The 22,869-nt window shown below is 41.1% G+C and overlaps 1 protein-coding gene across 1 annotated transcript in view; it reads left to right on the top strand.

The window, feature by feature from the left end:
* Positions 1 to 22,869, top strand: part of ctnnbl1 (catenin, beta like 1) — a 255,909-nt gene that overhangs the window by 181,259 nt on the left and 51,781 nt on the right. Inside the window, exon 12 of the mRNA XM_072280851.1 lies at positions 13,190 to 13,287. Within this exon, the coding sequence (XP_072136952.1) occupies positions 13,190 to 13,287 (98 nt within the window). The remainder of the gene's footprint in view (positions 1 to 13,189; positions 13,288 to 22,869) is intronic.

Below are 22,869 nucleotides of genomic sequence, written 5' to 3' on the forward strand. Positions count from 1 at the left end.
CTCCTCCTTTACTTTAAGCCTCATCCCTCCCCATTGCTCTACACTTGAAACCTAAGTTCCCAGTCCTGCCCTTCTTTCAATCATACCTCCTGTCTGATAGCAACAGTCTCTTGGTCAATGCCCTGAAGTTCATCTGCTTTGTGTACCCTCCCAGGTGCCTTATCATGCTTGGGTTTGCTTTGCCTACTGAACCTATTTAGTTTCCCTTCTAAGTTTCAGTGCACCTCATTCCCTGTACTCCTATGACTTTGATATCTTGCGCAACATTTTTGCACATCTGAGGCTTTGAGGACTGCAGTTCCTTTCCTGCTCTAAAATGCTCCTTCAAGCCTCCCTCAGTAAATTTTTGACCATGTCTTTTAATGACTCCGAATGTGGATCTGTCCCAAATTCTTGGGATAATGTTTCAGGGATATAATTAGTACATTGAATTATATTCAGAGTTGTTTAATACTGTTAATGTGGCTTTATCGCAAAGTGCTGCCAGACAATGTTGTCTCCTTATTTAAGATAGAAATATTTTTGCTGAGGAGGGCATCCAGTGAACATGCACAAAATGGCTTCTGCAAACGGTGTGTCTATCACATGAGAAAGCTAGACTTCTGCTCTCTGGAGATTAGATCTCATTAAAACCAAAATTCTCATGAAGTTTAAAATGGATCAGTGCAGAGTGGATTTTTCCCCCAGCTATTAAGGCTAGAACTGGAGGTGACTGTCTTCACCAGTAGGCCATTTAAGACCATCAGACCATAAAATATAGGGGGTAGAATTAGGCCATTTGGCCCATCAGGTCTGCTGCACCATTTCATCATGGATGATCCAGTTTTCCTCTCAGCTCTGATCACCTGCCTTCCTCCATATCCCTTCATGCCCTGACCAGTCAATAATCTATCAACCTCTGCCTTAAATATACTTAAAAGCTTGGCCTCCACCGCTGCTTGTGGCAACAAATTCCACAGATTCTCTGTTCTAAAAGGGTGGCCTTCTATTCTGAGGCTGTGTCCTCTGGTCTTAGACTCTCCCACCATCGGAAACACCCTCTCCACATCCACTGTATCAAGGCCTTTCACCATTCGATAGGTTTCAATGATGTCGTCCCTCATTCTTCTGAATTCCAGTGAATACAGGCCCAGAGCCATCAAACACTGTTCATATGACATGCCATTCAATCCTGGAATCATCTTCATAAAAGTTTTTTGAACCCTCTCCAGCTTTAGCACATCCTTTCTAAAATAAAGGGCCCAAAACTGCACATAATACTCAAAGTGAGGCCTCACCAGTCTTTATAAAGTCTCAGCATTATATCCTTGCTTTTATATTCTCGTTCTCTTGAAATAAATGCTAACATTGCATTGCCTTCCTCACCATAGATTCAACCTGCAAATTAACCTTTAGGGAATCCTGCACAAGAACCCCCAGGTCCCTTTGTGCCTTTACTTAAACCTGAAATGAGAAACTTCTTCATTCAGTGGTTGGTGAATCTTATGAATTTTCGATACTGGAGTGTTGTGGGGGTGGGGATGAGTTGTTTATTCTGCTCAAATCACCAATTAATAGATGAAAATAAAATGTTTTCCTCACCTAATCAGCCCCCTCTCTTAGATGATGTGCCTGTTGGGAATGTTTTGGAAGGTTGTCTAAGAGTATATGAATTTTCAATGAGCAATGACCTAGAACGGGTAACATAATTGAAGCATTTTTGTATAATTCTTTACGAACAAATGAATGTTCAATAACTTGTAGTAAACAATCCACGGTTTTGGTTATTCAAGTGACTCATGCTTCCAGTATGTCACTCCAGTAATACATTTTGCTTCTATTAACTACATAAATAAAAGACATTATTAATTATAAAACATACAGCCATAGACACACAGTGTGGAAACATACCCTTTGGCCCAGATCCTTCTAAACTTTTGCAATCCATGTACCTGTCCAATTGTCTTTTAAAAGTTGTTAATACACCTACCTCAACTACTTGCTCTGTCATCTCATTCCGCACACACTATCCTGCTTAAAAAAAAGTTGCTCCTCAAGTTCCTATTAAATCTTTCCCATTTCACCTTATACCTACGCCTTCCAGTTATTGATTTTCCAACACTGGGAAAAAGACTGTGCACTCACTTTAACTATAACCACATGATTTTATGTACCGCTTAGTCTCCTAGGCTCCATGAAAAAGAAGTTGCAGTCTGGTCAAACTTTCCCTATAACTCCAGTCCTGGCAACGTCCTTGTAAGTTTTTCCAGCAGTCCTTCAGTTTACTAACATCTTTCCTTGAGAAGGGTGAGCAAAACAGAACACAGTAAATGTGGCTTCACCACGTAAAACCATATAACCCCTCAACTTCTGTTCTGAAAAATGTCCTGACCGATGAGGGCCAATGTCCCAAAAGCCTTCTTCACCACCCTGTCTACCCATGACTGCACTTTCAGGAATTTATGTACTGAACCCCAAAGTCCCTCAGTTCTACAACACACTCCAGGGCCTTACTTTTCACTGTGAAAAGCCTACGTGGACTGGATTTTTCAAAGTGCAGTACCTCATACTACCTCAATTTAAATTCCTTTTGCCATTTCTTCGGCCACTTACGCAGCTGATCAAGAAACCCCCGGTACCTTCTGATAACCTTCCTCAGGGACCACTATACCACTTACTTTAGTTCTTGGCAAATTTACTAATCACGCCTTGTGCATTTTCATCTATGTCACTAATATGGATGACAAACAATGGGCCCCATCACTGACTCCTGAGGCACACTAGTTGCAGGCCTCCAGTCCAAGGAATAACCTTCTACTTCCTGCCATCAATTCAAATGTGTGTCCAATTAGCCAGCTCTCCCTGGCTTCCTTAAGTTTTGCATTATTGTCTTAAATTGATGTATTGAATCAGAATGAAGTTTAATATCACCAGCATGTATCAGGAAATTTGTTTCTTTGTGGCAGCAGTACTTTGTAATACACAAGAATTATATGTGCATATAAAATATTAAATTACATAAGTATTGCAAAAAAAGGATGAAGGAAAATAGTGAGATAGTGTTCGTGGATTGGTTCATTGTCTGTTGAAAAATCTCATGGCGGGGGGAAAAGCTGTTCCTGAAATGTTGAGTGTGTGTCTTCAGGCTCCTGTATCTTCTCCACTATGGTAGCAATGAGAAGAGGGCATGCCCAGATAACTGATTTTAGTAGGAGTTTTGGTATATAACCAAATCATGAAGATACTTTGGCCTATTTGAAGAGATGGGGAGGTTAATGAGTGTTGATCAGCTTGAACTAAAATTTTTAAAAATGCTATCACAGCGAAATATTTAAATAAAGGTGAAGTCGCATGCTCACCAAATGTATGTCAAGCATATCCACTTTTCCCCATCATTTTAAAGATTTTCATTTGCAAAACATCAGTTAATATTGGCCAGAACTATTTATGTCAGTTGAATCCAAATGAATGGTTTAATCTGAATTTGTTTGAGGATCGATTCAAACTCTGTGAATACAAGCACTATCAAAATCAACTGGGGTTGGAAAATATTTTCTGTTCTGTTTTGTCACTGCCAAGATTGTACACAAGTTCTATCATGCATGCTTTATTGACAGAGGAAATAAAACCCTACCACATAATGCTTGTTTTTGTGATAAGGAGAGATCTCACTGGGACCACATGTTAATGTTTAAATTTTTAATGTAACTTTTTGCATTGCATCTGTTTGAGCTTGCTCTTATAAATGTGATTATCATTTCATATACAGCTGACTAAATCTGCAATAATGGTTCAGATTTGGTGTACATTTCTTTCCAGAGACTTTTCTAATAATGTAATAACAGTTTGTATTTGGGATAACCCATTAACATAATGTGAACATCATACAATTTTAATAGAATTAGCGATTTAAAGCCGTAATGCCAGCGGACAGATTATTCATATGAGAAGTTTAGTGAGCACTTGCTTGGGCCATTTTTGCTGCAATATTTTTAAGTAGTTCTGAAATGCTGAAGGCAATAAAGAATAGAAGCTATTGGGAATTTAACCTATCCACATGAGTTTTTTTTAATATGGCTCACCATTGAATGGTGTGTACTCAGTGGAACTTAAAAATCTCAGCAACACACAAAATTGCTGGAGGAACTCGGCAAGTCAGGTAGCATCTATGGATTGGAATAAATAGTCGGTGCTTCGGGCCAAGACCATAAGATATAGGAGCAGAATTAGGTCATTTGGCCCTTTGAGTCTGCTCCACCATTTCATCATGGCTGATCCATTTCCCTCTCAGCTCCAATCTCCTACTTTCACCCCGTATCCCTTCATGTCCTGACCGATCAAGAATCTATTAACCTCTACCTTAAATGTACCCAGTGACTTGGCCTTCATAGCTGCCTGGTGGCAAAGAATTCCACAGATTCACTACTCTCTGACTAAAGAAATTTCTCCTCATCTCTGTTCTAAAAGGGTGCTCCTCTATTCTTAGGCTGTGTCCTCTGGTCTTAGACTCATCCACCATAGGAAACATCTTCTCCACATCCACTCTATCGAGGCCTTTCACCATTTGCTAGGTTTCAATGAGGTCACCCCTCATTCTTCTGAATTCCAGTGAGTACAGGCCCAGAGCCATCTAACACTCCTCATATGACAAGCATTTCAATCCCAGAATCATTTTTGTAAACCTCCTTTGGATCCTCTCCAATGTCAGCACATTATTTCTAAGATAAGGAGTCTAAAATTGCTCACAATGCTCCAAGTGAGACCTCACCAGTGCTTTATAAAGCCTCAACATTACATTCTTCCTTTTATATTCTACTTCTCTTAAAATGAACACTAACATTGCATTTGCCTTCCTCACCACTGCCTCAATTTGCAAATTAACCTTTAGGGAATCCTGCACAGGGACTCCCAAGTCCCTTTGCACCTCAGGTTTTTGAATTTTCCCTCCATTTAGAAAATCGTCTACACTTTTATTTCTTCTACCGAAGTGCATGGCAAACTTGACCACAAAGCCATTAATTCTATCATCCAAAACATTGACATATAATGTAATATATAGCAGTCCCAATACAGACCCCACGAGTCACTGGCAGCCAGCCAGAAAGGGCTCCCTATATTCCCACTCTTGGCCTCTTGCCAATGAGCCAATGCTCTATCCACAGTAGTATCTTTCCTGTAATACCATGGGTTCTTGTAAAGCAGCCACATGTGTGGCATCTTATCAAAGTCCTTCTGAAAATCCAAGTACACAACATCCTCTAATTCTCCCTTGCCTATCCTGCTTGTTATTTCTTCAAAGGATTCTAACAGATTTGTCAGACAAGATTTTCCCTTAAGGAAACCATGCTTACCATACTTACTATGCCTATTTTATCATGCGCCTCCAAGTACCCTGAAACCACATCCTTAACTATCATCTCCAACATCTTCCCAAAGATCTATAATTTCCTTTCTTCTGCCTCTCTCCCTTCTTGAAGGTTGGAGTGACATTTTCAATTTTCCTTTCTTTTCAGAACGATGCCAGAATCAATTGATTCTTGAATGATCTTTACTAACTTCTCCACAATCTCTTCAGCCACCTCTTTCAGAACCCTGGGGTGTATACCATCTGGTCCAGGTGACTTACCTACCTTGTGTCCTTTCAGTTTCCCAAGAACCTTCTCCCCATTAATGACATCTTCACACACTTCTGCCCCCCGACACTATCGAACTTCCAGCATACTGCTAATGTCTTCCACATTAAAAACTGATAGAAAATACTTATCCAGTTCATCCGCCATTTCCTTTCCCCCATTACTACATCTCCAGCATAATTTTTCAGTGGTCCGATATCTTCTCTCACCTCTCTTTTACATAGAAACATACAGCACATTACAGGCCCTTTGACACTCAATATTGTGCCAACCATGTAACTTATTCTAGAAACTGCCTAGAATTTCCCTACCGCATAGCCCTCTATTTTTCTAAGCTCCATATATCTATCTAAGAGTGTCTTAAAAGAGTCTTTTACACATTTAAGTATCTGAAGAAATGTTTGATATTCTCTTTAATATTATTGCCTAGCTTACTTTCATGTTCTATCTTTACCTTAATGACTTTTTAGTTGCCTTCTGTTGGTTTTTACGAGCTTCCCAACCCTCTAACTTCCCACTAATTTTTGCTCTATTATATGCCTTTTCTTTGGCCTTGTGTTGGCTTTGACTCCTCTTGTTAGCCACAGTTGTGTCATCTTACCTTCAGAATACTTATTCCTCTTTGGGATGTATATATTCTGTGCCTTCCGAATTGCTCCAATTCCAGCCATTGCTGCTCTGCGGTCATCCCTGCTAATGTTCCTTCCCAATCATTTTTGACCAGCTCCTCTCCCATGCCTCTGTAATTCCCTTTAATCCACTGTAATACTGATATATCTGACTTTAGCTTCTCCCTCTCAAATTGCAGGGTCTCTAATCAATTCCGGTTCATTGCCAGACACCCAATCCGGAATAGCTGATCCCCTAGGAGCTCAACTATGAGCTACTCTAAAAAGCCATCTTGTAAGCATTCTAGAAAAGCCCCCTCTTGGAATTCAGCACCAATCTGATTTTCCCAATCTACCTGCATGTTGGAATTCCCCGGGACTGTTGTAACAGTGCCCTTTTGCCATGCAATTTGTATCTCCCATTGTAACTTGTAGACTACGTCCTTACGACTGTTTGGGAATCTGTATACAACTTCCATTAGGGTCGTTTCACCCTTGCAGTTTCTTAGCTCTATCCACAATAATTCAACATCTTCTGATCCTATGTCACCTCTTTCCAATGACTTGATTTCAATTTTTTACCAACAGAGCTACACCACCCCCTCTGCCTTCCTGCCTGCCCTTTCAATACAATGTCTTGGACATTAAGCTCTCAGCTATAATCTTCTTTCAGCCATGATTCAGTGATGCCCGCAACATCATACATGCCAATCTATAACCGTGCTGCAAGTTCATCTACCTTATTCCGTATAATCCGCGTATTTTTATATAACACCTCCAGTCCTGTATCACCTGTTTTGATTTTGCCCACCTTTTACATTGTAACTCATCCTGTTGACTGCAATTTGCCACATCATCAGCCTCTCCTTGCTTGCAGTCTTATTTCACACAGTCTCTCTTTGTAAACCAATTACCTCAACCTCAGCCCTATCACTCTGGCTCTCATCTCCCTGCAAATTAGCTTAAACCCTCCCCAACAGCTCTAGTAAACCTGCCCGCAATGGAATTTGTCCCCCTCCGGTTCAGGTGCACAGGTCATACCTTCCCCAGAAGAGATCCCAAACCCAATGATCCACAAATCTGAAACCCTGCCCCCTGCACCAGTTCCTCAGCCACGCATTCACCTGCCAAATCATCCTATTCTTACCCTCACTGGTGTGTGGCAGTGACAGCAATCCAGAGATTACTACCCTGGATGTCCTGTTTCTTTATCTCACTCCCGAAAATCTCTCTTCCAGACCTCCTCACCTTTCCAGCCTTTGTCATCGCCCCTTCAATAGGACTGGAAAGGAATAGGCAGAAGCCAGAATAAGAAATGGGGCACTACAAACTGGCAGATTATAGGTGAGACTGGGGGGAGGGGAGATGAAATGAGAAGCTGGGAGCAGGAAGGTGGAAGAGGTAAAAGACTGAAGAAGAAGAAAGAATCTGATCAAAAAGGATAGTGTACCTTGGAAGAAAAGGAAAGAGGGAGGTGATGAGAGGGTAATCAAACTGAGGCATGGAAAAAAGAGAGAAGGAGAGGGCTGGGGAGAAAAAAGAGTGAATACCCAAATTCAGAGAAATTGATGTTCATGCCATCGTTGGAGGCTACCAAAAGATGGAATATGAAGTTTTCCCTCATCATGACAGTAGAGGACGCTATGGACAGACAGGCTGGAAGGAGAAGTCAAATTGAAATGGGTAGCCACTGGGAGATCCTGCCTTTGGACGCGCGAGTCCCTTGTACACTTGTCCCTCCCCATTAATTCCCTGCTGGCACTTATCCTTGGAATTAGAACAAGTTCTACATTTGCCCCTACATCCCTACATCTCTACATCTCCTCCTTCAGCACATTTCAGAGGTACAGGCAGATCTTCCAGATGAGATGACACTTCCCCTATAAGTCTATTGGGGTCATCTCTTGGGGTATTGTTAAGATCTGACACAGCTTTTTCTAGCACCTTCGCCCTGTCCACAAGGCAATAGTTGGCATCTATTCTTGTACCAACATTATTTTTGCGGCTGATTTTAAATTACTACCCTGTGGTTATCACCCCATCGTAATGTTAAAGCGTGCTATTAAATGACAAGGAGAATAAGTTATAAGCACAAGAGATCCTGTAGATGCTGGAAATCCAGAGCAACACACACAAATTGCTGGAGGAACTCAGCAGGTCAGTCAGCATCTATGGAAATGAATGGACAGTCGATGTTTCAGTCTGAGAACCTTCATCAGGATTAGAAAGGAAGGAGGAAGAACAAGAAGGTGGGGGAAGCACAAGGAGGACAGGCTGGAAGGTGATATGTTGAAAAGGCAAAGGAATCTGATAGGAGAGATGAGTTGACCATGGGAGAAAGCAAAGGAGGAAGAACACCGGGGGACATGACAGGCAGATAAGGAAAAGAGGTAGGAGGCCGGAGTGGGGAACTGAAGAGGGAAGGAGAAAAGGGGAAGATTTAAAAAAATACTGAAAGTTGGAGAAATCACTGTTCATTGCCATCAGGTTGGAGGTTACCTAGACAGAATATGAGGTTATGCTCCTCCAACCTGAGAACAGGTTACACATCTCTCAGAGTATGTTGGCGGTTGTCTAGTGGTCTTATAGTACTGACGTTACTTTGCCACGTCTCAACCCAAATCTGAATGTTGTCTAGTGCATCCACTCATTGTTGATTTAATATCTGAGAGGTTGTGAAGTAAATGGATATCGTGCAGTCAGCCACTTCTGACTTGGAGAAAGATCATTGTTCAGTCAATTGTAATCACTGTGGGTGACTTCTGCTTCTTTGCTAAGGGTAATGCTGAGATAGTAATTAGCAGAGTTGGAGTTTTCCTGGTTCATTTTCATCTTCAGAACATAAATGGGCAATTTGTTTTCATCCCTCGTATTTAGTTTAGTCAGAGATGTACCACCTTTGCAGAAAATATCTTCAAAACAACAATTATCATTTTGTTGAATCAAAGCCACTGTTAACTGCAATCTAATGAAAATGGATTTAATTAGGCCTCACGAGAAGGTCAATTTGGATTATCGTGTTTCTGTTGTTTAGCACCAGGTGATCCTGCAGTTCAGTTTTCTACATGCATGATATTCGTTATTGAACCAGGTTTGATCGGCTGGTGTGAAGATAATGGGTGAGCACGAAGATGAGGCAGCCTAGGATACTGCCTGAGAGAATGATTAGATTAAGCTGTATTTAAACTAATTTGTGGCACAACCTTTCTAACTTTGCTACTTTCCTAAATGTTAGCGGAGGATTTTTTTTTCCAAAACTGTTTTAGATGTACTTTTGACATAGCTAACACCAAAAGCAGTGCCTAGTGGTCATCTGATTTTATTTTTCTTTTGTGATTGATTTGATCTGGTGGCTTCCTGAGCCATTTTGTTAGGCAGTTGAATCAACCTGGCTCGACTTGGTAAGGATGAGCTTTCCTGTCCAGAGTAACCCGTAACCTGGGTGAACCAGATACATTTTTTTTGTGAGCATCTAGCAGTAGTGTAATAGCCACAGCCATGATGTTTAAAATACATTTATTATCAAAGTAAGTCTATGAATCATACAACTCTGAGAGTTATTTTCTTACAGGTATTCACAGTAGAACAACAAAATGCAATAGAATCAATAAAAAACTACACACAAAGACTGGCCGGCAACCAATGTGCAAAAGGAGACAAGCTGTGCAAATAAAAAAATAGTAATACATACATATACAGACATACATACTACTGAGAGCATGAGTTATATAGACTTGAAAGTAAGCCCATAGCTTATGGAATCAGTTCAGAGTTGAGGTAAGTGAAGTTATGCACCCTCATTCAGGAGAATCAGAATCAGGTTTAATATCACTGGCATTTGTTGTGAAATTTGTTTTGCAGCAGCAGTACACTGCTATACATAATAATAAAAACCATAAATTACAATAAGTATAAACACTAAAAAAATTAAGTAGTGCAATAAGAGAGGAAAAAATACAGAGGTAGTGTTCATGAGTTCATGGACTGTTCAGAAATCTGATGGCAGAGGGGAAGAAGCTGTTCCTAAAATGCTGAGTGTGTGTCTTCAGGCTCCTGTACCTCCTCCTTGATGGTAGCATTGAGAAAAGGGCATGTCTTGGGTGATGGGGTCACTTAGTGATGAATGCCATCTTTTTGAGGCATCGCCTTATTATCCCATGATGGAGCTGGCTGTTACAACTTTCTGAGGCTTTTTCCGATCCTTTGCAGTGGCCCTCCATACCTGACAAGTGATGCAGCCAGTTAGAATGCTCTCCACGATACATATGTAGAAATTTGAAAGTGGCTTTGGTGACATATCAATTCTCCTCAAACTCCTAATGAAATATAGCCACTGCCATGCCTAAGGCTTCTTCCCTCTTCTTTTGCAGTCCTGATGAAGGGACTCAGCCAAAAGCATTGACTGTTTATTCCTCTTCATCGGTTCTTGGACGCTGCTTTCTTGTGGTATTGCTGCTGTAGAAGTGCTCAGTGATGAAGGATTTTTCTGTAATGCATGGGGCTGTATCCTCAAGTTTTTGTTGTTGTGGCTATTACCTAACTGGTCATCCAGTGGTCAGATCCCTTCATAGCAGCTGTGAAATTTTAAAAAATAATTAGTCATTGATGTGGATAGAACCACTGGGTTGTCACTTAACAAAAACTATCTGGTTCTGTAATATCCTTCTGAGGAGCACATCCTTTGCTGATATATGACTGCAAACATACCACTGCGATTGATTACGAAATCCCTTCTGAAATTATCCAATGGCACTTGATCAGTGGCAGTAAATGCTGACCTTGCAGGAAATACCCAGATCATGAAACAATCAATAAAATATTTTAGAGTTCAAATTATTGTTAACGTAAGAGATTATGCAGATGCTGGAAATCCCGATCAACACACACAAATTGCTGGTGGAACCCAGTGGGTCAGGCAGTATTCCATTCCCCACTCTATCTTTCCCCTTATCCTTTCTCTTCTCCTCACCTGCCCTTGACCTCCCTCTGGTCCCCTCCTCCTTCCCTTTCTCCCTTGATCCATTCTGTTCTCTGATCAAATTCCTCCTTCAGCCCTTTACCTTTTCCACCTATCACCTCTCATCTTTTCAGTTCATCTGTCTTCCTCCTCACTTGGCTTAACTATCACCTGCCAGCTTGTACTCCTTCACCTTGTTATTCTACTTTTACCCACTTCCTTTCCAGACCTGATGAATGGACTCTGCGAAAAGCATCAACTGTTTATTCGTCCTCATAGATGCTGGCTGGCCTGCTGAGTTAAAATTATTGTTATGTATGTTTGTCCAAGCCTCAATATTGCTAACCTATGTGCCACTTTCGAATGTCGTAAGGTCTTGAGACACATTGTATATGTGAGTTTGCTTTTCTTTTCCATAATTTGCCATTTCCAGTAAAGTTCAAATGACTTGAAAGTTCATTCAACATAAGGAATTCTGAACTGCTTGTCAGTTGTTGGTGTTTTTACCATGACCACTTGTCTAAAAGTCCTCCGTGGGGAGGGAAGAAAAGGCATAAGTCTTTCCACCCTTCTGATCTTTATCGCAGTACCACCGTCATAAGGAAGAATTATCTAATTACTCAGGAGGTGGGGGTGGCTAATGTTTTGTGTCAATGTAGGTTTTCCCAGTAATTTATCTGATCTAAATGTTGAAAGTATTCACACTTAAACAACAAGTTCTAACCCGCATGGCTTCAAATGAAAGGGTTTTGGCCTAAAACGTCGACTGTCTTACCATAGCTACTGCATGACCTGCTGAACTCATCCAGCATTTTCTTTCTTTTTCAATATTTTTATTAATTACTTGCATAGACAAATACAAAATACATTATGGTATTATGGAAACAGAAACAAGATTGAATTTCCCCATAACTATGTATTGTAAATTAAGCATAATATTGAAAAGGTATATTTTATTCTAATCTAAAGCAAAATCAAAACCCTTTGCATTTTTTATGTGTTATTCTGGATTTTCAGCATCTGCAGGATCTAAGAGTAATCATTTGTTCTGTTTAACCAGACCTTCACTCTCCAGGAGATTGGATGTGGAAAGTAACAACTCAACGCAAATTTGCTAAGCTCATAATATTGAATAAACAAATGCTTATGTCTTTGCAAATACTAAACATCTCTGAAATAGAGTCAGGATATCTAAAGCAAGTGGTGGTTCATTTTTTTTTTATTTAGAGATACAACATTGTAACAGGCCCTCCCAACCCAAAAAATCTGACCACCCAATTACACTCATGTGACCAAGTTATCTAATGACCTGTATGTCTTTGGAATGTGAGTGGAAACCCATGTGGTCACGGGGGAGACATGCAAACTCCTCAGACAAAGGCAGGAAGAAAACTCCAGTCACTGGTGCTCTTAATAGCATTATGCAACTGCCGCTGCTCCGAATATTTTTGTAGGGAAAATAAATGTGTTGCTTCAAGCGCTTCCCAGCCCATTGTAGTCCACGATACAATAAACAAAGTCACTTCAACGATCGTGATCTACTAACCAAACCATGGGAGATTCTGTAGAAGGGGAAATTTCTTTGTTTGTTGGATTAGAAGGGCCTGTTACAATGTTGTATCTCTAAATATTTTTTAAAAATGAAGTACTACCACTTGTTTTAGACATCCTGATTCCATTTCAGAGATGTTCCGTATTTGCATACCTGTATTCATGTTCAGATTTGTTACATGGGATGCAATTCTGATTTGTGAGAAGTAAGAAGGAAAAGAGCCAGCAGTTATGCCTCACTGTGTGTATTCCTTAACTATAATTCAAATTTCAGTTGTTGAAAGTTAATTCATAAGTAGTTGGTATATCCTTTAATTCCTAGTTAGCTTGTAAACCTTTCAATGATATATAAACATTTGAATATAAAGGAAAATGGAGCTGAAGTAAAAATTCAGCCTTATAGAATTGAGGAGCCTATTCTTGCTCGTATTTATTTTATTCTTATTTGCTTTATTTCATAGAACACGTTTGTTCGATTCTTTCTTCCATGCTTCGAAACTTAAAAGGTCAACAGCGAACCCGACTGCTTAACAAATTCACAGAAAATGACTGTGAGAAGGTACCCTTTATCTTTCTTTTCACTTCTAGTTATTAATGAAGGAAAGAAAATTCACATTTAAGTCCAAAGTAAATTTGTTATCAAAGTAGATGTATGTGGATATTCACAGTAAATACAAGAAACACAATAGAATAAATGAAAGACCACACCCAACAAGAGAGGCAAACAACCAATATGCAAAAAACAACCAACTGTGTAAATACAAAAAGAAAGAAAAGAAGAAATATAACAATAATAGTTAATTAATAAGCAATAAATATCAAGAACATGAGATGAAGAGTCCTTGAAAGTGAGCCTATAGGTTGTTGAATCAGTTCATTGTTGGAGTGAGTGAAGTTGAGTAAATTTATCCCCTCTGCTTCAAGAGCCTGATGGTTGAGGGGTAATAGCTGTTCCTAAATCTGATGGTGTGGGTCCTGCGACTTCTGTCCCTCCTTCCTAATGTCAGCAGTGAGAAGAGAGCTTGGCCTAAATGGTGGTGCTTGATCAGGAATGCTGCTTTCATGCAACGGCACTCTGTGTTGGTGTGCTCAACAGTGGAAAGGGCTTTACTCATGATGGACTGGGCTGCATTCACTACTTTATGCAGGGTTTTCTGTTCACTAAGCTCCTTACAGTTGAGTGTCCTCCTCAACTCCACTTGATGATGTTAGCACACATTAATGTCATTATTAAACTGCACCAGTCGCTTCGTTTCCCAAAAGAAAGTCTCTGTTGTAAATATTGTACCTGCATGCTCAATTCTGAAAAGTAACACCAACTAATTTTCTAGCTAGTTCTACTCCTGCTCCAAGATCAGAGTACATAAGGTGTTCAGAACAAAGTGAAATCTTGTATCATAACAGGAGGTGTTTGGCCTTCCTTTCTTGGACTTAGTCAAAATTCTGCAAGTCCATACCCAATAATACTGTGGAGTACATTCAACACAAAATTACACCCTATCCTCGTTATATGCGGGGGGTACGTTCCTCGCAGTCGACGCATAATATGAATAATTATTTAAATGGAGAAGATAGGGATGTGTTCCAGAGGGCTTCTTAAATATGCTTTATCTGTAATGTATTCACACTTTCATACCAATATGACACAAAAGCGGTACCACAAGACAACATTTGTATTATATTTCATCAATTTAAGGTAATATTCAATGTAATAAATCATAAAAAGTTAGCATCCTCTGGTGTACAGTACTCACCAACAGTGGCAGGTGTGTTCGCTCCAGGAGATGAGTGGTTGTGGTGTCTGGCAGCTTTACATGGATAAGGTGGATGGTTGTGGTCATCAGGATCATATCAAGCACAGCAAGGAGTGAAGGAAGACCCTGAGAATTCTTAGAACAGCCGGCAGCAGGAGATGACACCGATTTGAAGAAAGTGGTGAGGGTTGTTTGCTTGGCAGCATTTTGTTTTTCAGCATAAATTTGCTCGTAGGGAAGAAGGGTTGACAGCAGGGAACAACTGAAATGTTGACTCCGTTCTAAACTTGGATCCATGTCCATCGCCATTTGTGCCAAGTGTTCCAACTTCCAACATTCCCTCACCCTTGGTAAACTCCCAGGATTTTCAAAATCGTCTGCTGCTTGCAGCATCTGAGAGATAGTTCGCCGTAAAGAAATACATATGCCTTGAGTGTGGATCACACCTTGGTCAAGTGGTTGAATCAGCGATGTTGTGTTAGGCAGCAGGAAATGCACAGTTATGTTAGGATGAATGCTGTCCAAATGTTTAGGATGGGCTGGCACATTGTCAAGCAACAAAAGAACTTTAAAGGCAAGATTCTGATCCTGGCGGTATCGTCCCAGAGCTTTGTTACCTTCAGCTGATGCCGCGCTGTTTATAATTTCCAACTTTTTTTCAAGTGTTAAAGCAGTTCTCTGCCGCTCGGCTGATGGCCCAGAACATGACATCGGACACTTAGGAGGCATAGTTAAATATTTCCAAGCACAAAGTCACTGCACCATAGGTAAAACCAGCAGAAGTTTAAGATCGCATATCCACACCATGCCAAAACCAATGTGAGACTGGCGGGAGTGAGATTGTGAGGCATGCGCACCTGACTTGTATTGGTGGGAAAATGATGCTTCTCGTCCCAACAGTGAGACTGTGAGGTGTGTGCACATGGCTTGTATTGGCGGGAAAGCAGTGCTCCTTGCATAACTGAGTTTTGGATGCATGTAAGGAGACATTGGTAGAAATGGGTTCCTCGCATAACTGAATCTGCATTGTTTGAAGATGCATATAATGAGCATAGGGTGTAATTTGTAAACAAGGGAGATGCAGTGGATGTTGTATATTTGGATTTTCAGGAGGCCTTTGACAAGGTGCCACGCATTAGGCTATTTAACAAGATCAGAGCCCATGGATTTACAGGAAAGTTACATACGTGGATAGAGCATTGGCTGATTGGCAGGAAACAGAGAGTGGGAATAAAGGGATCCTATTCTGGTTGCCTGCCGGTTAACAGTGGTGTTCCACAGGGGTCAGTGTTGGGGCCGCTTCTTTTTACATTGTACATCAACGATTTGGATTATGGAATAGATGGCTTTGTGGCTAAGTTTGCTGATGATACGAAGATAGGTGGAGGGGCCAGTTCTGCTGAGGAAACAGAGAGTCTGTAGAGAGACTTGGATAGATTGGAAGAATGGGCAAAGAAGTGGCAAATGAAATAAAATGTTGGAAAGTGTATGGTTCTGCGCTTTGGCAGAAGAAATGAATGGGCAGACTATTATTTAAATGGGGAGAGAATTCAAAGTTCTGAGATGCAACGGGACTTGGGAGTCCTCGTACAGAATACCCTTAAGGTTAACCTCCAGGTTGAGTCGGTGGTGAAGAAGGCGAATGCAATGTTGGCATTCATTTCTGGAGGAATAGAGTATAGGAGCAGGGATGTGATGTTGAGGCTCTATAAGGCGCTGGTGAGACCTCACTTGGAGTACTTTGGGCAGTTTTGGTCTCCTTATTTAAGAAAGGATGTGCTGACGTTGGAAAGTGTACAGAGAAGATTCACTAGAATGATTCCGGGAATGAGAGGGTTAACATATGAGGAACGTTTGTCCGCTCTTGGACTGTATTCCTTGGAGTTTAGAAGAATGAGGGGCGACCTCCTAGAAATATTTCGAATGTTGAAAGGCATGGACAGAGTGGATGTGGCAAAGTTGTTTCCCATGATGGGGGAGTCTGGTACGAGAGGGCATGACTTAAAGATTGAAGGGCGCCCACTCAGAACAGAAATGCGAAGAAATTTTTTTAGCCAGAGGGTGGTGAATCTATGGAATTTGTTGCCACGGGCGGCAGTGGAGGCCAAGTCATTGGGTGTATTTAAGACAGAGATTGATAGGTACCTGAGTAGCCAGGGCATCAAAGGTTATGGTGAGAAGGCGGGGGAGTGGGACTAAATGGGAGAATGGATCTGCTGGTGATAAAATGGCGGAGCAGACTCGATGGACCGAATGGCCGACTTCTGCTCCTTTGTCTTATGGTCTATGGTCTAATCTCAGTTATTCACCATGAGCTACTCAACAGCATTTGGAGAAGAGCTTTGTCCTCGAGGCTATGTTGAATAGGCAAAGATCAATTTTGGAGAACATAACAAAAGAAAATTTACTACAACATCACAGAAGCAGAGCTCATTAATAGAACCCTGAATAGGGCGCCACAGTACTGTAGTAGCTAGCACGACACTGTTGTAGCTCGGGGTGTTGAAGTTTGGTGTTCAATTCTGGTGCCATCTGTAAGGTATCTTTGTACGTCCCCGTACATGAGTTTTCCCTGGGTGCTCCCATTTCCTCCCACAGTCCAAAGACGTACCAGGTAGGTTAATTGGTCACTATAGAATGTCCTGTGACTAGATTAGGGTTAATCGGGGTTGTCGAGGGTTGCTGGGGCGGTGTGGCTCAAAGCACCGGAAGGGCCTGTTTCACGCTGTATTGATAAATAAAATAAACACAGAACAATACAGCACCCTGCAGGCCTCTCAGCCCACAATATAGTGCAAATTTTTAAACTACTGAAGATAAATATAACCCTTTCCTCCTTAATAGCCCTATATTTTCTTATCATCCATGTGCCTATCTAAGAGTATATTAAATACCCCTAATGTTTCTGTCTCTACCACCACCCAGCAGAATGTTCCACACAACCACCACTCTCTTTGTAAAGAACTTACTCTGACATCCCACTATACTTTCCTCCAATTACCTTAAAATTATGCCCCCTTGTATTGGCCATTTCTGTCCTTGGTTGAAGTCTCTGGCGATCTACCCTATCTATGCCTCTTAACGTTTTGTATCAATCTCTATCAATTTGGGCAAGAATTGGCCTTAATTACTTTTAAAATGTCATTTTCCATAAATCTGTTAATATACAAGCCTACTGCTGATTTCAGCACAGAAGTTAAATGCAGGATTTACTCTCCACTCACTTCTTGTCTATCTTGAAAACATTCCTAATTAAGTATGAAGATTTGATTTTGATCAAGAAAATTGTAATTGTTTTATATCAATTTGTTTTCATTTAATTGTTCATTTTAATTCAGAGTGGTGACCTTGAGGCTTTAGCTCTTCGAGGCTTCAGCGAAATGAGGCTTCAGTCAGAGAAAGCAAAGGAAAGAAAAGTACTAGGTTTTTTTAAATTCCCTTCTTTACATATACCCATTTAGGCAGTAGAGATGCCAAGCAGGAGAGTGGAATGCTCCTCTTGTGGGATGTGGGAAGGCAGGGAGACCTCCAGTGTCCCTGACAACTACAGCTGCAAGAAGTGCATCCAGCTGCAGCTTCTAACAATCCGCGTTAAGGAGCTGGAGCTGGAGCTGGATGAACTCTGGATCATTCGGGTGGCTGAAATGGTGATAGTTAGGATGTATAGAGAGGTAGTTACACCCAGAGTGCAGGAAACAGGAAACTGTGTGACAGGAAGGGGAAAGGGGTTAAGGAACCAGTGCAGAGTACCCCTGTGGCCATCCCCCTCAACAACAGGTATATCACTTTGGATACTATTGGGGGGCGGGGGTGCGGGGAGGGGGAAATGACCTAACAGAGGAAAGTCACAGTGGTCAGGTCTCTGACACTGTCTGCCTCTGTGACTCAGAAGGGAAGGGGGAAGAAGAGGCATGCTGTGGTGATAGGGGAGACGTTAATTGGGGGAACAGATAGGAGGTTCTGTGGGTGAGAACAAGATTCCCAGATGGTATGTTGCCTCCTGGGTGCCAGGGGTCCTGGATTTTTCGGATCAAGTCCGATTCTTAAGTAGCAGGGTGAACAGCTAGAAGTTGTGGTCCATGTAGGTACCAATGACATGGGTAGGATGACTGACGAGGTTCTGCAAAGGGAGTTAGGTGTTAAGCCAGAGGACAGGATCTCCAGGTTTGTGATTTCAGGATTGCTACCCGAGCCAAGTGCTAATGAGGCCAGAACTGGGAAGATTATATGGTTTAGTATGTGGCCAAAGTGTTGGGGTAGGAGGGAGGATCATTGGGCTCTCTTCCAGAGAAGCTGGAACCTGTACAGAAGGGACGGTTTGCATCTGAACTAGAGGGGGCCTAATATCCTCCAACCATAGAACCATAGAACATTACAGCACAGAAACAGGCCTTTTTGCCCTTCTTGGCTGTGCCGAACCATTTTTCTGCCTAGTCCCACTGACCTGCACCTGGACCATATCCTTCCATACATCTCTCATCCATGTACCTGTCCAAGTTTTTCTTAAGTGTTAAAAGTGAGCCCACATTTACCACTTCATTTGGCAGCTCATTCCACACTCCCACCACTCTCTGTGTGAAGAAGCCCCCCTAATGTTTCCTTTAAACTTTTCCCCCTTCACCCTTAACCCATGTCCTCTTTTTTTTCTCCCCTTGCCTCAGTGGAAAAAGCCTGCTTGCATTCACTCTTATCTATACCCATCATAATTTTATATACTGCTATCAAATCTCCCCTCATTCTCCTACGCTCCAGGGAATAAAGTCCTAACCTATTCAACCTTTCTCTGTAACTCACTTTTTCAAGTGCCGGCAATATCCTTGTAAACCTTCTCTGCACTCTTTCAACCTTATTAATATTCTTCCTGTAATTTGGTGACCAAAACTGTACACAATACTCCAAATTTGGCCTCACTAATGCATACAACCTCACCATAACATTCCAACTCTTATACTCAATACTTTGATTAATAAAGGCCAATGTACCAAAAGCTCTCTTTACGACCCTATCTACCTGTGACGCCATTTTTAGGGAATTTTGTATCTGTATTCCCAGATCCCTCTGTTCTACTGCACTCTTCAGTGCCCTACCATTTACCTTTTATGTTCTATCTTGGTTTGTCCTTCCAACGTGCAATACCTCACACTTGTCTCTATTAAACTCCATCTGCCATTTTTCATTTTTTTTTAGCGGGAAGGTTTGTTAATACTGCAGATGGGATTTAAATTAGAGTTGAAGGGGTTGGGAACCAGACTGCCAGAACAGTTAGTGGAGAGGTTGTGGAGCAGATGTTGGTAAGACCGCAGACAAAAATAAAAATCAAAAGGTTGAACATGGTGCAACTAGTGTCCTGAACTGCATATATTTCAATGCAAACACTATCACAGGAAAGGCAGATGATATTGCTGAAGATTAGGTAGCTGGTTTACAAATTGAAGCAATGTGTAGTGAGTAGAGGCTGTTTATAAGGCAAAATTGCAGTCAACATTATGAGTTACATAGAAACATGGAAAACCTACAGTACATTACAGACCCTTCGGCCCACAATGCTATGCTGAACTTGGACTTACTTTAGAAATTACCTAGGTTTACCCATAGCCCTCTATTTTTCTAAGCTCTAAGTACCTATCCAGGAGCCTCTTAAAAGACCCTATCGTACCCACCTCCACCACAGTCCCCAGCAGCCTATTTCACACAATCACCACTCCCTGTGTAAAAAACACTTACCCCTGACATCCCCTCTGTACCTACTTCCAAGCACCTTAAAACTGTGCTGTCTTGTGTTAGCCATTTCAGCCCTGGGGAAAAGCCTCTGACTATCCACATGATCAATGCCTCTCATCATCTTATACACCTCTATCAGGTCACCTCTCATCCTCCGTAGTTCCAAGGAAAAAAGGCCAAGTTCACTCAACCTATTCTTGTAAGGCATGCCCTCCCCCCCCCCCCCCCAATCCGGGCAACATCCTTGTAAATCTCCTTTGCACACTTTCCATAGTTTCCACATCCTTCTTGTAGTGAGGTGACCAGAATTGAGCACAGTAGTCCAAGGGGCATCTGACCAGGGTCCTATACAGCTGTAATATTACCTCTCGGCTCTTGAACTCAATCCCATGGTTGATGAAAGCCAATACACCGTATGCCTTCTTAACCACATAGTCAATCTGCGCAGCAGCTTTGAGTGTCCTATGGACACAGACCCCAAGATCTCTCTGATCCTCCACGCTACCAAGAGTCTTACCATTAATACTGTATTCCTCCCATCATATTTGATGTACCAAAATGAACCACTTCACACTTTTCTGGGTTGAATTCCATCTGCCACTTCTCAGCCCAGTTTTGCATCTTATCGATGTCCTGCTATAACCTCTGACAGCCCTCCACACTATCCACAACACTCCAACCTTTGTGTTGTCAGCAAATTTACTAACCCCTCCCTCCACTTCCTCATTCAGGTCATTTATAAAAATCACAAAGAGAAGGGGTCCCGGAACAGATCCCTGAAGCACACCACTGATCACCAACCTCCATGCAGAATATGACCCATCTACAACCACATTTTACCTACTGTGGGCAAGCCAACTTAATTAAAAACAACACAATGGCTATAGTGCAGTCACTCAATCCTTGTTCATAATATGAATGGCTTAAAAGGAGTGCACTGGAACTCCCATTATGTCCTGGATAGATACAGTTGCAACACTTAAGAAGCCAAGCATGCTCCAGAACAAAAGGTCAATTTGAATGGTATACCTTTTGCTGAAAACACTTGATTGTGGATGCATGGAGCAACTTGCTGCTTAACCAGGAGAATTACTCTATGTTACCATAGAGTTTTTAGCAGAATCCAGAGCCAAATAAGTAAAATTAAATGTAATAACTAAAAACACCTATTCAATATAACTCAAAACTCACGAGAAATTATTTAATATTAATTTTCTTCAGGATTCCTCAGTTCAAAGCAGGTGCCAGCCTACTTACCAAATATTCAAAACTGAATTTCTAGGATTTTTTTTAATACTTTAGGCTTTATAAACCATAAATACTTCTGAGATATACTCACAGTATTGTTTTTGTACAGTACATTTTTTACTTTAAATCCTCTTGGTATTAGCAGGGCCCACCAACGTTTTTGTCTTGAATTATCTTTTTTCCAAGTTCTATAATCAATATTGCCCTTTTTGTCTGTGAATGTATAACCACATTCAACAAATTGAAACTTTGCAGAGTTGCAATAAAAAAGGCAGACAAAATTGAAAACAGGACTGAAGGTGGTATATTTGAATGTGCACAGTATACAGAAGAAGGTGATGAACTTGCAGCACAGTTACAGATTGGCAGGTATGATGTAGGTATCACTGAATCATGGCTGAAAGAAGATTAAAGCTGGGAGCTTAATGTCCAAGGACACACATACGGGCAGGAAGGCAGAAGGGTGGCATTGTTCTGTTGGTAAAAAATGAAATCAAGTCATTAGAAAGATCAGAAGGTGCTGAATCATTGTAGATAAAGCTAAGGAACTGCAAGTGTAAAAAGACCCTGATGGGAGTTGTATACAGATCCCAAACAGTACTAAGGACGTGGTGTACAAATTACAATGCGAGATAGAAAATGCATGCCAAAAGGGAAATATCACAATAATCATGGGGGACTTCAATATGCAGGTAGATGAGGAAAATCAGGTTGGTGCTGGATTCCAGGAGGGGGGGTTTCTAGAGTGCCTATGCTTTTTAGAGCAACTCGTAGTTGAGCCTACGAGAGAATCAGCTATTCTGGATTGGGTGCTGTGCAATGAACCAGAATTGATCAATGAGTTTAAGGTAAAAGAACCTTTGGGGTAAATGATTCAACCAGAAATTTGAGAAAGACAACTTAAGTCAGATGTATCTGTATTACAGTGAAGTATAGGGAATTACATGAGAGAGGAGTTGGCTAGAATTGATCAGAAAATAACACTGGCAGGGATGATGGCAGAGCAACAATAGCTAGAATTTCTGAAAGCAATTCGGAAAGTACAGGATATATATATCCCAAAGACAAAAGAGTATTCTAAAGGCAAAAAGGCATAACCGTGGCTAACAAGGGAAGTCAAGGTCAACGTAAGTATCAAAAAAAGGGCATATAATTGAGCAAAAATTAGTGGGAAATTAGAAGATTTGGAAGCTTTTAAAAACCAACAGAAGGCAACTAAAAACGTCATTATGAAAGTAGAGATGGAATACAGAAATAAGCTATCCAATAATATTAAAGAGGATACCAAATGTTTCTTCAGATACATAAAGTGTAAAAGAGAAGCAAGAGTAGATATCAGAATGCTGGATAACGATGCTGGAGAGGTAGTAATGGGGGACAATGAAATGGCAGACACCCTGAACAAGTATTTTGCTTCA

This window comes from Mobula birostris, chromosome 2 (assembly GCF_030028105.1).
Source record: "Mobula birostris isolate sMobBir1 chromosome 2, sMobBir1.hap1, whole genome shotgun sequence".
Taxonomy (NCBI): domain Eukaryota; kingdom Metazoa; phylum Chordata; class Chondrichthyes; order Myliobatiformes; family Myliobatidae; genus Mobula; species Mobula birostris.